Source organism: Callorhinus ursinus, unplaced genomic scaffold (assembly GCF_003265705.2).
Source record: "Callorhinus ursinus isolate GAN/ISIS: 27379988/994484 unplaced genomic scaffold, GSC_fseal_2.0 scaffold52, whole genome shotgun sequence".
NCBI classification, from domain to species: Eukaryota; Metazoa; Chordata; class Mammalia; order Carnivora; family Otariidae; genus Callorhinus; species Callorhinus ursinus.
The window spans coordinates 5,730,659-5,744,068 of record NW_027397114.1 but is presented as its reverse complement, the minus strand read 5'-3'; the positions used below and the strand labels follow the sequence as shown (position 1 = coordinate 5,744,068).

At 61.1% G+C, this 13,410-nt stretch overlaps 1 protein-coding gene across 1 annotated transcript; it reads left to right on the top strand.

Annotated features, from left to right (window-relative positions):
- The first annotated feature begins 3,168 nt into the window (after nucleotides 1–3,168).
- Nucleotides 3,169–8,091, top strand: NXPH3 (neurexophilin 3). The gene is made up of 2 exons (XM_025859469.2): nucleotides 3,169–3,723; nucleotides 6,332–8,091. Exons 1-2 carry the CDS (start codon nucleotides 3,670–3,672, stop codon nucleotides 7,034–7,036), a joined length of 759 nt encoding a protein of 252 aa, XP_025715254.1. The 5' UTR covers nucleotides 3,169–3,669; the 3' UTR covers nucleotides 7,037–8,091.
- The last annotated feature ends 5,319 nt before the right edge of the window (nucleotides 8,092–13,410 follow it).

The window sequence follows — 13,410 nt, the reverse complement described above, 5'->3', positions numbered from 1 at the left end:
GCACCCAGCGCGCCGTGGAGGCACCAAGGGGGCCAGGACCTGGGGACCGGGGGGCGGGCCTCGTGCACTGAGTTCTGACCCTTCACTGAGCAGCTGCCCTATGCCCCTGGCATGGTGGGGTCGCAGCCTTGGGGACACGGGGAGGTTAGCCATGGGGGGGGGGGGGGGGCAGGGGGGTGCTGTCTCCAGCACAGCTGTGCACAGAGTTCACTGTCGCTCTGTCTTCCCACCCTGGGAGCAGCCAGAGGGACGAAGGTAGGGTACAGCTACCAGAGGAATCTCAGCCAAACCCAGTGGTCACTTCTCCGTCTCTCCCTTGCCGGGCCGCTCGGTTCCTTTGAGCAGTGGTTCCTCCCTCTTTCCTGACACTCCCCACACACCAGGGTTTATCAGAGCGAAGTCCAGAGGCAACCTCTATTGGCATCACCCAGCAGGGGCTTATAAAAATACATAGTTTGGGGCTCCCGTCTCCTGAAAAGCTCCCTGGGGTGGGATTCTAGAATCTGCCTGTGTTGTAGGAACCCCCACTCTGCTTGGCACGCTCAATTGTGAGAACCCCACCACTGCCACGGCTTCCAGGACCAGCCTGCCTGCCCTCCTTGCCCCTGGAGGCCCCAGAACCCACTTCCCTCCCTGCCCCCCGCCCCCCGCCTTTGATGCTCACCTCAGCAAGCATCCTGCCTTGTTGCCCACGCCAGAAACTTATACTCAACTCCCTTTCTCCCTTCCTCTCTCATCTCAGCAACAACCACAACCTGATTATTTGGCCTCCTAAAGACATCCTTGGGGTACCCCCTCTGTCCCCAGACCCTTGCGTCCATCCCCTAACCGGTTCCCTCCCCTTCCCTCCCTCTAGTCTCTCCTCTTTCCAGTCTCTCCAAAATACAATCTGACTATATTCACCAGCCCCCTGAAAACCCTTCAAAGGTCCTAGCATGACCCGACACACGAGAGCCTCCCGCTCCTGCCTCTTCTCCCCCACCCCCACTCCTCTGTGCTCCAGTGACAGCACACAGCTTCTGCTTCCAGCCTCCTACCTCTGACCAGTCGGTGCCCTCTGCCAGGAATGGCCCTTGCCTGGCTGACTCCTCCTCACAGCTTTGGCGTCACCTCCTCCAGGAGGCCATCCCTGATGCTCCCGGACCCTGCCCGCACCGTACTTGGTGCAGCCATAACGCCTGTTACAGGGATCCGTTATTCCACTCACCACTCTGAATTATCATCATTGATTTCTGTGTCTCGGTTGCACACTAGCCCATGAGATCCTTGAGGGCTGGGATGGTGTCCCATCCATCTCTGTATCCCAGACCCTGGCCTCGCACCTGGCACCGAAGACAGCCTAGATGCTAGATGGATGAATGAAGCGGGGGAGCCCGAAGGAAGTGAGAGCCAGAAACGGCCGAGAGGGCAGGGAGGGCAAGCCTGGCAGGAGGCACAGCCAGAGCTAATGTGTGGGAAGTAGAAAAGCGAGAACTTCCCTTTATTGCACTCCCACGACTGTCCGCCAGCCATTGTGCCTGAGCTTTGTTTGCACATTTTGTCTCTTTTAGTTCTTGCAACAACAGATCAGGAAACTGGCATCAGAGAACCAAGCAACCTGCCCAAGGTCACACAGCCGGGCTTGGAGTGGAATCCAGGATTGTCTGGCCTGAAAACCTGTGCTCATTCTCCTGAGCTGCACTGCTGTCCTGGGGATAGGACCTTCTGGGGATGGACAGGGAGTGGGCCCAGCTACGCCTCTGCCTGGCTGAGCGCTGGAACCAGCTGCCCACGCTCAGGCCGACAGCTTCTTCCTCCCAGCCGGACCAGAGGCTCAGAGGCCAAAGATTTATCTGTTCCTTCTTCCCCTGACTTTGGGGGTCTTTGACAGACATGCACACACACACACACACACACACACATCCCCCCACCAGGGGAGGGCTGCTGCATTCTGGTACTGCCCAGGATGCCTGGGGAACGCAGGGGGCTCTGCGATGCTGTCTGGGTTCTGCAGAATCTGTCTCCCTCATCGCACTTGGCCCAGGCTGATATTAAGATTCATCTGCATTCCCCGCGCACCCGCCTGGCAGATGGTGGGGGAGGAGGCTGGGTGCGTGCTGGGGGCTGCGGCCAGAGACCAAGCTGGGCCTGGAGGGCCACAGAGCAGAGTGCCCTCCCTCCGTGTTCTCCCTGGGCCCCAGCCCAAGCTGGGGCCACTCCAACTGCTGGGGTACCTCCTCACCCTCACAAGCCTCCAAGGGGTGCTAGGACTTGACCTTTGCTTTTCCTAAGGACTAGAGGGGTCCTGGAATGCCAGCAAGGAAACATGGATACGAGTGGGATGATGGAGGATGGGACCCACCACTGGGGGTCTCAGATCAGGGGCCTGCTCTTCCTCCCTGCCCTGGAGGTATGCAGAGGTCAGAGATAAGGAAGGACCCTGTGGGGATAGGAGCACAATGTCCCAGCCTGGTCACTCCCTGAGTCGCAGGGAGGGGAAGTAGTGAAGAAGGCAGACACGGCAGACACAGGGAGACCTTGCCCACCTCAGTCCTCAGCTTCTCAGGAGGCTTACCTCTAACCCCAGCCCCAGAATTCAGCCCGGCCCCTAGTGACCTTTTCAACCCAGGGCTCTGGCCAAAGGTTTCCTGTCACAGTGATTGGACAGGGTGGGGGTTATCCCAGCCCCTCTGAGGAAAGTAGAAGAGGAAAGAAACTGACATTATAACAAGGGAGTAGAGGCTAGACACCTAGAAGAACTTCCCTCCTCACAGAAGCAAGTCTTGCGGAAAGAAAGTGACTTTCAGCTGTGGGGACAGGCTCCTCGTTATTGACGTTCTTTTTTGGCTGTAGGAATGGGTTTGGAAAAAATAACCTTTCCCAAGTCCAGGTCTCCTGGGGCTCGGGGTAGGGCAGCTGATTCCCAATGCCCGCTGCGGAGGAACAGGAGTCTTGCCAGAGGGATGCAAAGGGTAGGGTCCCTATCCCAGGGCCACCACCCTCTCCCCTCCTCGCCGAGAGTTCCTCCGCCCCCGCGTCCTGCCCCCCTCGTCCTAGGTCCCCGGGCTGCGGGCCGGCAGGGGAGGAGTTAACTCCGGAGGTACCGGCTGGGCTCACCGTACCTGCTGCCGCTGCCGCCGCCGCCGCCGGTGGGAGGGACGAGGAAGCGGGAGCCGCCTGGGCGCCAGGAGCGCTCCAGTCTGGCGGGGCGCTGAGCGGGGAGCGGGCGGCAGGGCCCGGCTTGGCCAGGGGCGTCCGCCAGGGGGCGCGCCGCGACGGGGCGGGAGGGGCCGTCTGGCCTGGGGAATTAGCGCCAGGGACGGGCGCGCGCTCAGGTCCCCAGCACATCTGGGCGAGAGCGGCGCCGCTGGACCGAGGGGGGCGCCGAGCGCAGATCTGGAGCGGCAGAGGCACCGCGCGGCTGGGGTCCTTCGAGGCGCTCGGGGCGCACATCTGGGACCTCGAGAGGGGGCCGCGCCGCGCACAGCTGGGCCGGGGGAGGGGGGCGGCGGCTGCACAGCTGGACCGGAGGGGGCGGGGTCGGTCCCGGGCGGCCAGCAGAGGGGAGGGCCGCGAGCCGCCGGGGACTGGAGCATGGGACGGCGCGCCTGAAGGAGCAGGGGCGAGGCAGGGGCCTGGGAGCCCGGCAGGAAAAGAGGAGAGCAAGGGGCCCGAGAGCAAAGGAGGAAGATGCAACTGACTCGCTGCTGCTTCGTGTTCCTAGTGCAGGGCAGCCTCTATCTGGTGAGTGGCCCGCGGGGAGCTGCGCGGAGGGGCGGGGGCCCGGAGGACGGCGGAGAGCCCGGAAACTTTCTCCCTTCTTTCCCCCCCCCCCCCCCCCCCCGACATCCCCGGGATGGAGGGGAAGCCCGGAGGCCGGGGGAGAGGGCGGGTCCGAGGACCGAGACTGGACCGCAAGGGTTAATAGGGGCGGGGAGAGGGTGCTCGCCTGGCCCACCCACTCGGCCGCCGGCGGCGGGAGGTGCGACCAGCACGAGGGAAAAGGCCAGCCGCGGGGCGCCAAGGGTTACTCGACCCGGTCCCGGCGCCCCGGGACGCGCAGAAGGGGAGTGGGGGTGGGTGGCGGAGCTGACCACCTGCCAGGTCTGGGGCCCTGGGCTCTTCTCTGACCTCGGGGACCCCGAGGGCCCGGGACCTGGGTCCCCCGGCGCGCGGAGCCTGTTCAGGCAGGGGGGGGCGGCCCCCCGCGGGCCCCGCTCGCGCCTTCCCTCCCGCTCCCTCCCTCCCCGCCTGTTGTTTTCCTCTCCTCTCCCGGCCGCGCGCAGCCCGAGCCCCACAGGACCTGGGCAGGCGGCTCCCGCCCCGGGCGCCCGCGGCAGCTGAGCGGAGCGCCCCAGAGCCCGCTCCCCGTGCGCTCGCTCGCCGCGTCCCTGCCGCCCGGGACACCCGGGAGTCCCACCCCGGCCCCCCGCCCCCAGTCCTGCCGTAGAGAAGCCTCGGCCCCACATCTGGACCTGCCTGTTTCCTCAAAACAACCCCCCCTCGTGCCACCTCCCCTTTGCCACAGTGTGGAAGCACCCTTCCCTTCTCCTGTCCGCACCTGCGGCCCTTCTCCCCACCCTCCAGCCATTCAGCGGCGACCCTCAGGGCCAAGTAAACACGGGGCTGCAGCCCCGGGCCCTCCTGGCTGTCCCTCTACCCTACCCCTGGGGCCTAGCAGGGAGGGCCATCTGGCACACCTCTGAGGGTATGGGCTGGGGCCAGAACGCGGGGGGAGGGGGCGGGGGGGGCGGGACGGAGAGACATGGAGACCCCAGGGCCCCTTTGGAGCCCTCCAGATCCCAGCCCTCAGGCATCCCCCCATCCTCACCCCAGGGGTCACCAGCAAACCCGAAGCTGCCTAGCTGTGAGCTGGTGCCCCTAGTGCCAGTGACACAGACACATAGGGCCAGTACTCTCTTTAGAAGCTGAGTAAGCACACACCAGGCGGCTGCCCTCAGGAAACCTCGGCTACTCCCTGCTGCCCTCCTGAGCCGGCCGCTGTCTGAGCTGGGTCACGCTGTCCTGCCGGCCCTCCCCACAGTTCCTCCAGGAGGCCTGCCCAGGTGTTGCCTGTTGCTGGAGCCGATCCAGCAGAGGCCGGCCAAGCCTTGGCAGTTTGGCATAAGATTCTGAGTGGGGATGGGCTTGGGTAAGAACCTCCATAAACGGACCTATCTGGTCCCTGAGGCCAGGAGTGAGCGGTGGAATGGGAGGGCGGACCCTATGTGACTCAGCCTTGTAGGGATGTTGCCTTTGAATCCTGGTGGCCTCATCTGTAGAATGGGCATAAGAATTCCCGCCTCGTGGAGCAATAGTGTCCGGGCACATCATCATCGGTGACCCCCAGAGTTTCTGACCTTCCATATCTTGGCCATCCTGGGTGTGGAATTCAGTGCAGGGCTCCTCCTAGTCCTCCTGCCCAAACCTTAACTGCATTTGTACATGACAGAAAACGTCACTGAGCTCTGCTTTCTTATTCCATTGTCTGTTGGTTCTCTTAGCCTCAGAGGACAAAATATCCTAGGGTTAAGGGTGGTGGTGTCTCATCCGACAGACGAGGAAGTGCCAAAAAGCAGGGGCTGCACCTCTCCCATCAACCCCGGGGGCTCTCCCAGCATAGGGATGGAACTTTCCTATTCGACTCGGGGTTCCTTGAGGGCAGTGACTATGCCTCCCCATTATCACCTTGTGAACTTCTCAGAGGCGGGGAATTTCCTCTGTGAAATTGTGACCTTATAGCCTCTCCTATAAGATGGGGGGCTCCATCAGCACAAGGCTACGCTTCTGACATCTGATGAGGACTCTCCCAAGATCGGGAGCTGGGCCTCCCCAATCAGACTGGAGACTCCCTAGGGGCAGGGACAATGTCTCACTGGTCCACTGGAGAGAATTCTTTTTTTTTTTTTAAAGATTTTTTATTTATTTATTTGAGAGAGAGAGAATGAGAGATAGCACAAGAGGGAATAGGGTCAGAGGGAGAAGCAGACTCCCTGCTGAGCAGGGAGCCCGATGTGGGACTCGATCCCAGGACTCCAGGATCATGACCTGGGCCGAAGGCAGTCGGTTAACCAACTGAGCCACCCAGGCGCCCCAGAGAATTCTTGATCATCCTTCCAGACTTTGAGTAGTGGCCAAAGGCAGGACGGGGGTGAGGGGTAGGGGGGGGTGACCTGAATGTCAGAAGGTGAGCTGGGACCATGACACAAGGCAGAGTGTACACCCAAAGCCTAGCGGGGGTCCCTCAGCCTCAGGTCAGTGGAAGGGACAGGCTGTTGGTGGGGAACAGGGACCAGAACTCCTGGGTCCTCCGGGGACAGGGCTCTCACTCTGCTCCCAACTCCCCCCACAGGTCATCTATGGCCAGGAGGATGGCCCTCCCGGCTCAGAGGACCCTGAGCACGATGACCATGAGAGCCAGTCCCGGCCCCGGATACCTCGGAAGCGGGGCCACATCTCACCCAAGTCCCGCCCCATGGCCAACTCCACTCTCCTAGGGCTGCTGGCTCCACCTGGGGAGGCATGGGGGGTCCTTGGGCAGCCCCCCAACCGCCCGAACCACAGCCCCCCGCCTTCGGCCAAGGTGAAGAAAATCTTCGGCTGGGGTGACTTTTACTCCAACATCAAGACAGTGGCCCTGAACCTGCTCGTCACCGGGAAGATCGTGGACCACGGCAACGGGACCTTCAGCGTCCACTTCCGACACAACGCCACCGGCCAGGGCAACATCTCCATCAGCCTCGTACCCCCCAGTAAAGCTGTAGAGTTCCACCAGGAGCAGCAGATCTTCATCGAAGCCAAGGCCTCCAAAATCTTCAACTGCCGAATGGAGTGGGAGAAGGTGGAACGGGGCCGCCGGACCTCGCTCTGCACCCACGACCCGGCCAAGACCTGCTCCCGAGACCACGCTCAGAGCTCAGCCACCTGGAGCTGCTCCCAGCCCTTCAAAGTCGTCTGCGTCTACATCGCCTTCTATAGCACAGACTATAGGCTGGTCCAGAAGGTGTGCCCGGATTACAACTACCACAGCGATACTCCCTACTACCCCTCCGGGTGACCCTGGGCAGGCCACAGAGGCCAGGCCGGCCCACAGAGGAGGCCATCTGGCTGGATACTGGGCAGGGAAAGGAAGGGACCTCAGGCAGGGAGGGGGGTGGAGAGGAGGAGATGCCAAGCGCGGCCAGGGCCAAGTCTCCAGTGGTGGCAGGGAAGGGGTCCCGAGGACTGGCCCAGCCTGAGGTTGTGGAGCGACTGGGACACGGGAGCATCTGAGGAGCAGTGGGTTCTCTGGGCAGCCCCGCAGGGCTTCCGCACTGAGCAGCAGGGAGATGCTGGGTCCCGGAGGCTTCTGGGGAAGGCAGACCAGCGTGGCCCCAATAAAGGGATGAAGAGGATCCCAAAGCCTGGACTCCCTCCTTGCCATCCTGAGGAAGAGCAGCAGCAAGGAGAGGGGCATTTCCTCAGTGTGGACTCCAAGTAGGCGACAAAGGACGGCAGAGATGGGGCTGCCTGGTAGCCAGCTCTGGGAGGGGGGAGGGGCGGGGGGCAGGAGGAGCTCTCGGGCCCCACCGAGGGGACCTTGTCCTGGACTGTGGACTGAGCTTGGCTTGAGGCTGAAGTGGTGACCCTTGAAGTCTTTTTGATGTCTTGACAAATAGACCCTCTGTTCCCAGCCAGGCCATCCCTTTCCAGAATTCCCTCTCCCGCCATGGCTGCGTACCCCGTCACTCCCGTCCACCCTTGTGCGGACGGGACACCCATCCTTAAGCTGAGACAGAGGGTGATTGTGGTTCTCCCCACACCAAAGCCACAGATGGAAGCCCGCCCTTGCGCTGTGTCCCTCCGCCACCCCACCTCCTGCCGGCTCCTCTGGGAGTGTCCTCGTCCAGCCAGCGAGCCTTGCCTGTCGGCCTGGGGCTCCCCTGGACAGAGCCAGCACCTCCCGTCTTGGCCTTGGCCATGGGGCCGGGGGACGCCAGACTGTCCAGGGCATGCTGGACCCGTTCCATGGTGTCTGTCTGTGGGTGGGGGAGGGGCGGGCGGGGTGTGGAATCACCTGATTGTCAACTTCTGTGTGCAGAGTCTTGTTCTGGAGCCAGGAATAAAGCTTTCCCAAGGCCTTGGATTCTGAATTGTCCGGGGAGGGAAAGGGCCCTGGGTGCCCCAGCGTCCAGCCAGCCCCGCCCAGATGGCAGCAGGACATGTCCTGGAGACCAGAGCTCCCTGAGGGCTCAGGGCTTCCCTCTCTGGCCCCCTTTCTGGAGCCATTGGGAAGGCTAGACAGGCACTGCCTGATGCTCCAAGGGGGGTGGGGGTGGCAGCCGCAGAGCATCTTGGGGAAGACAACCTAGAAGGTGGGATGGGCCCTTGTGTTCCTCCTTGCCTCCCTAGGCGGCCGTCTGGCTGGGCCTGGGGTGGGGGGCCCTCGCTCTCATTCTGTCAGTATTTTGCTCCGTGGCCCTGGATAAGTCCATTTTCCTCCCTGGTCTCTTTCCGCGTCTTTGTAAAATGAGGAGCTTGCCCAACCCCGGGCTTCTCCCATGTGAGTGGGCCTCTGAGCCACGGAGAGTGTTGGTTAACACATGCATTTCTGGGCTCCGGAGTGCCTAATTCGGTAGGTCTCGGGTGGGGTGTAAGGATTTGCCCAGAGAGACACCGATGCTCCTGGCCCCAGGGACCACACTCTGAGGACCATTCACATGACCTCTCCGTTCCTCTCTGGCCCTGGTTCCCCGACATGGACAGACACCTCTGAGGCTCTCTCCCACCTGTGACTTCCAGCTCCTTCTCCTGGGCAAATCTCTTGGAAGGGTCCTTTCAGAGAATCGGGGTATTGGGGTTTCGGTCTGATGACGTGCTGGTGCAGGAACAGGCCAGGCTGGGGGGAAGTGGGGAGAGAAGGAGGCTTGAAAGCAGCCATTGCCCTGCCCCCAGCCGAGATGAGGGCCTTGGGATGGGTGTCTGCCCGTGGCGCCTCGCCTGGGAGTCAGCTGGGCCCGTTGGGGCTCAGTGAGCAGAACATTGAGTCCCAAGCACCAAGATCACAGTGCCCTCTCAGGTCATCCTAGGTCTGCTCACTTGGGAGGGCAGCACTCAGGGTCCCTGGGTCCCTGTTGGCCATGCACAGTGAGGAGAGTCCTAGCATGAGGGGAAGGGGGTCCTGCCGCCCCCAGCCTGTCTCCCCTGCCCGCCGGCACTCAGCATGGCCCAGTGCTCCCCTTGTACAGAGCAGAGCTGGACGAGGCCTTAGCAGCCTCCTTGCTGTATGAAGTGACCCAGAAAGGGCACATGACTCAAGCTCACACTCCTGTTGCAGCGTTCCCTTGCACCATGCCTCCTGGGGCCACCTCTCCCAAGCGGAGATTTGAGACACGCCCCCACCTCGGCCATGGGGACAGGTGCTCAGAATTCAGACAGGCCCAGGAGCTCAGGCTCTGCCCTGGGGGGGGGGGGTGTGCTGGAATCTGGTGTACTCTCTCGCCTGCGGATGCCCCCCAGGCCCCACCACCCCCCACAGCCGTGTGGGTGCTGGAGGAAGAGAAGCAGGCCAGTGGTCCTGAGGCCTCCTCACCTGGCCTGGCTGAGCTAGCAGCAGGCTTGGGGGACACTGCCCCACTCCCTCTGGCTCCTCTTTTGTGGAGAGCCAGATGCCGGGGACAGCTGGAGGGCTGGCCCGCCTGGCACACATTCCGCCTGAGCGGCGGCGGGGGGGGGGGGTCCATTTTAATAACTTCATCTCTCCCTCGCGCCCACTCGGCTGCCTCATCCCTCCTTTTCTGCCTTCCCCACTAACCTGGTCACTCCTCTCAGCTAGGATCTTGCCAATAGATTTTCTCCTGAGTTGTAATTCTTTTGGAATAGACCTCTGGGCCCTGATATTCTTGCCACCCGCCGATATTTCCTATCCTATGCCCCCTTGGACCTCACAAAGGTAAGGGGTCCATCCAACTGCCTCTCGTTACGAAGGCACCAACCTCTGCTCCCCTTGGTGAGCGATGTCTGTGACATCTTCCCAGGGGAGATGGACACCCAGGCACTCGCAAGTGCTCTCTGATCGTCTGATCTTGCCATTCCAACACAGGGGAGCAGATTCCTCTGGAATGAACCTGTCTCCTCTCCCAGGAAGAAGCTCTAGGTCCTACCCCCACCCCTACTCTTCAGTGACAAAGCTTTTGGTCCCATGGTCCAGCTCCCCAATCTGCTCACCCCAGCTGGGGAGCTGCCCCAGGGCAGATTCCTTGTCTCCTTCATCCGAGTAGAGCAAGCTTTGAGGCCACAGCCCATATCACCCTCTGAGACTCAGGATCCAGGGTCTGTAACCCCGTGAGGCCAGCATCTGTACCTCCCTCATCAGACTGGAGTCTCCCGAGGGCAAGAACGGCAATATGGACACAGGTGGGAAAGCTTGCTCTCAGAGCACCTGGAGGCTGCCTCTGCCCTTGGGCCTTGGGCACAGGTATTGTCTAGGCCTCAGTGTCCCCGTCTCTGACAGGGTGAATCTTCCCCGCAGTCTGTGAAGCTAACAAGAGGGAATCCGTGTCAGGGCAACTGGCAGCAAAGCCGAGTCTTCCTCTGAATGAAGCTTGAGGCAAAAGCAGTAGGTGCTTGGTCCCTCCTCTCTCCTCCTTCCCCCTCAGTTTTCCTCCCTGGGATGAGCAAGCGGGAACTGAGTCACCCCCTTCCCCATCCTTGGCAGGGGTGCCGGTGACCTTGCATGTGGCAGTCTCCTGAGGCAAGGCCCATTGCTCAGAGCTGCACAAGGTGGTGGGTGGGTAGGGAAGTGGGGGAAGGGGGTGTATGGAGGATGGAGGCAGCTGAGGGTCGGGGGGTGACCAGAGACCTGGATTATCAAGTTGGGTAGGTGTAGGGGCTTGTGGGAGACACAGTGAACCAGTTGCTCCGGGTTGGGAAGTGATCCAATGCCATGGCGGGGATTCGGGGAGAGAAATGTTACTTCCAGAGACTGAGTCCCGTGGTCCGGCAAGGAGAACCGGGGGCTGGGGCGACAGGCGAGGAGAGGCCCCACGAGGAGGAGGCGAGATTGGGGGGGTGGCACCTGCCAGTTATGCCAAATTCCAGGAGCGGCAGCTGCCGTCATCCGCAAGGCGCGAACGCCGGAGGAGACCCGGCACTCAGTGGTCGGGGGCTGGGCTCTGGTTCCGCCGGACCCGTTTCCTGTCGGCCTGCCAAGCTCAAAATCCAAGCGACGGATGCCTACTTCAAAGCTCCCCAGTGCACCATGTCGGGGCCACCTCCCGAACCACAGAGGCTGCCTCCGAACTGACAACATGTGCTTGCAGGAACTGACATCTGCATCCCCATTAGCTGGGTGGCTTTGGGCAAAGGACATCATCTGCCAGACCTCCTTAGGTGAAAACCTAGGAATCTACCTACATTGGAACACTGGGAGGGAGGAGGGGCGGAAATTAAGTGACTTCGTCCACAAATGTTACCTCTTCCTCCTTTGTTTTGGGACGTGGGTTTATGTCTACATCCTGGTGCAGCTGGGCGGAAGGGCCCCTGGGGCTGGAGCGAGGACCCCAGGCTTCTGGGCCTGGTCCTGCCCCATAACACAGGAGGCAGAGGCCGCTAATTGTCCCGTACTAGCCATTTCCCCCTTTTCCGTAGGAATGGACTCCTCAGTGTTTAGCCAGGCATATGGCTGCCTGAGATAAATACTACATCTCTCTGCCTCTCTTGCCCCTAGATGTGGTCCCGTGACTGAGATCTGGCCAGCGACATGTAAGCCAAAGGGCTATTTGGCAACTTCTGGAAAGACAGTTGATAAGACAGTTGAAGGACAGTTCTTGCTGCCATCAGAGACCACGGGCCTAAGAGTCACATCCTGCAAGTGGCAGAGCAATGAGTTGGGGGAAGGCTTGGTTCCTGAACGCCTCGTGAAATAGGAAGTGGTGTGGACCAGAAGCACCATGCTAGCGCTCGGCTGCCTCCCCCCTCAGCCTTTTCTGTGAGAGAAAAATCAAATGTCTGCCTTATGGAAGCCACTGTGCTTCGGGTCTCCGTTTCTTAGTTGAATCTATCACCACCTGACCCAGTGGATGTGTTTGAGCGTTCCCCTTCTGTGGACCTGTTTTCTCATCTGGGGAAATGAGAGAAAGCTCCCGTATCCTGCCGCACATCAGTCAGGTTCTGTAGGCTGGCGGGAGAGAACGAACTTGGGAAAGCTCTCCCCTGGCTCCCTGGCATCGGGGCACAGAGCCTTCGTTTTCGGGGTGCCATGAGCTGCTGCAGCATGGCCGGGAGCCCCCGTCTGAAAGGCCTCCAGTCCCCAAGTTCAACCCCCGCACATCTGAGTCCCCATCCGCATTCTGATGTTGGTGACACACAATCCTCGTTAAGGGCCTGGCTGATCCCAGCCAGATGGGATCCTAATTTAATTAAAACCCTTTAATTACCTGCAACAACACAGCTTTGGAAGTCCGGTGCAGGAGGGGCCCTGTGATGGGAGGGGAGAGGGCAGGACAGAAGGGTGGCTGCCCTCCCATCACCCCGCGAACCCAGGCTTTCGGGATGGTTCTCCCACCCGGTGGACACAAACTGCACAGAACAGCCAGTGCAGCCCCTGCCTCTGGCTTGGGCTGCAGCCAAGCTGGGGAGCCAGGCCAAGCAGGCTCCGGGGAGCAGAGCAGCAGGCTCTAGAAACTGATGCTGTCAGGTTGGGGCGGTGCTTTGCACTGGGACCACCACAGGCTGCAGAAGCTCAGGTCTGGGCTGCCTGAGACCCTGGCCCTGCCCAGGACACTAGGTAAGAACAGGGATGCTTCTGATCCCTCCCCACTTAGCCCAGCCTATTCAGAAACAGGGGTACCTCCGCATCCGCCAAAGCCATGCCCCCCGAGAACAGGGTCTTCCCTCCAGGTGTCATCCGCGTGGGGAGGGGGACGAAAGTGAGAGGCTGAGGTGGGCTGCAGATGGCCACGTTGTTTCTTGGGTACCAGTAAGGACCCCCATGGCACTGGGCCTCAACTGGCTCCTCCCTAGGAAGGCAGACGGAAGGGGCCCAGGCCAGAGCCCACCAAGCCTTGGCAGGGGCAGATTCTGTGAGCCAGGCTATTCTTAAGCCTTGTGGACATCATACACTAATACCCATCTATTCTCCCTTAGTGCTCATTCATTCAACAAATACTGTTTAATAAAGCCTCCGAAAGTTCCAGCAGGTCTCCATGGTGCCAGGAGATCCAGAAGAGGTTTCAGTTCATACCTGAGCCACAGCCTTCCAGGAAACGTTCTACTGGGGTCAGCATGACGTCAGTGGTTGGAACTGGAGCAAGAAACCCCAAGGGGAAGGAGAAACGCAAGGGGAAAGATTAGGAGTCATTAGGCCCTGCCACTCCACACCCCAAATGTTCTCCTTCCAAAGCTGAGCTGGGGAGACTCCGTACTTTGCTCTGCTGGACACACTTCCCGAGA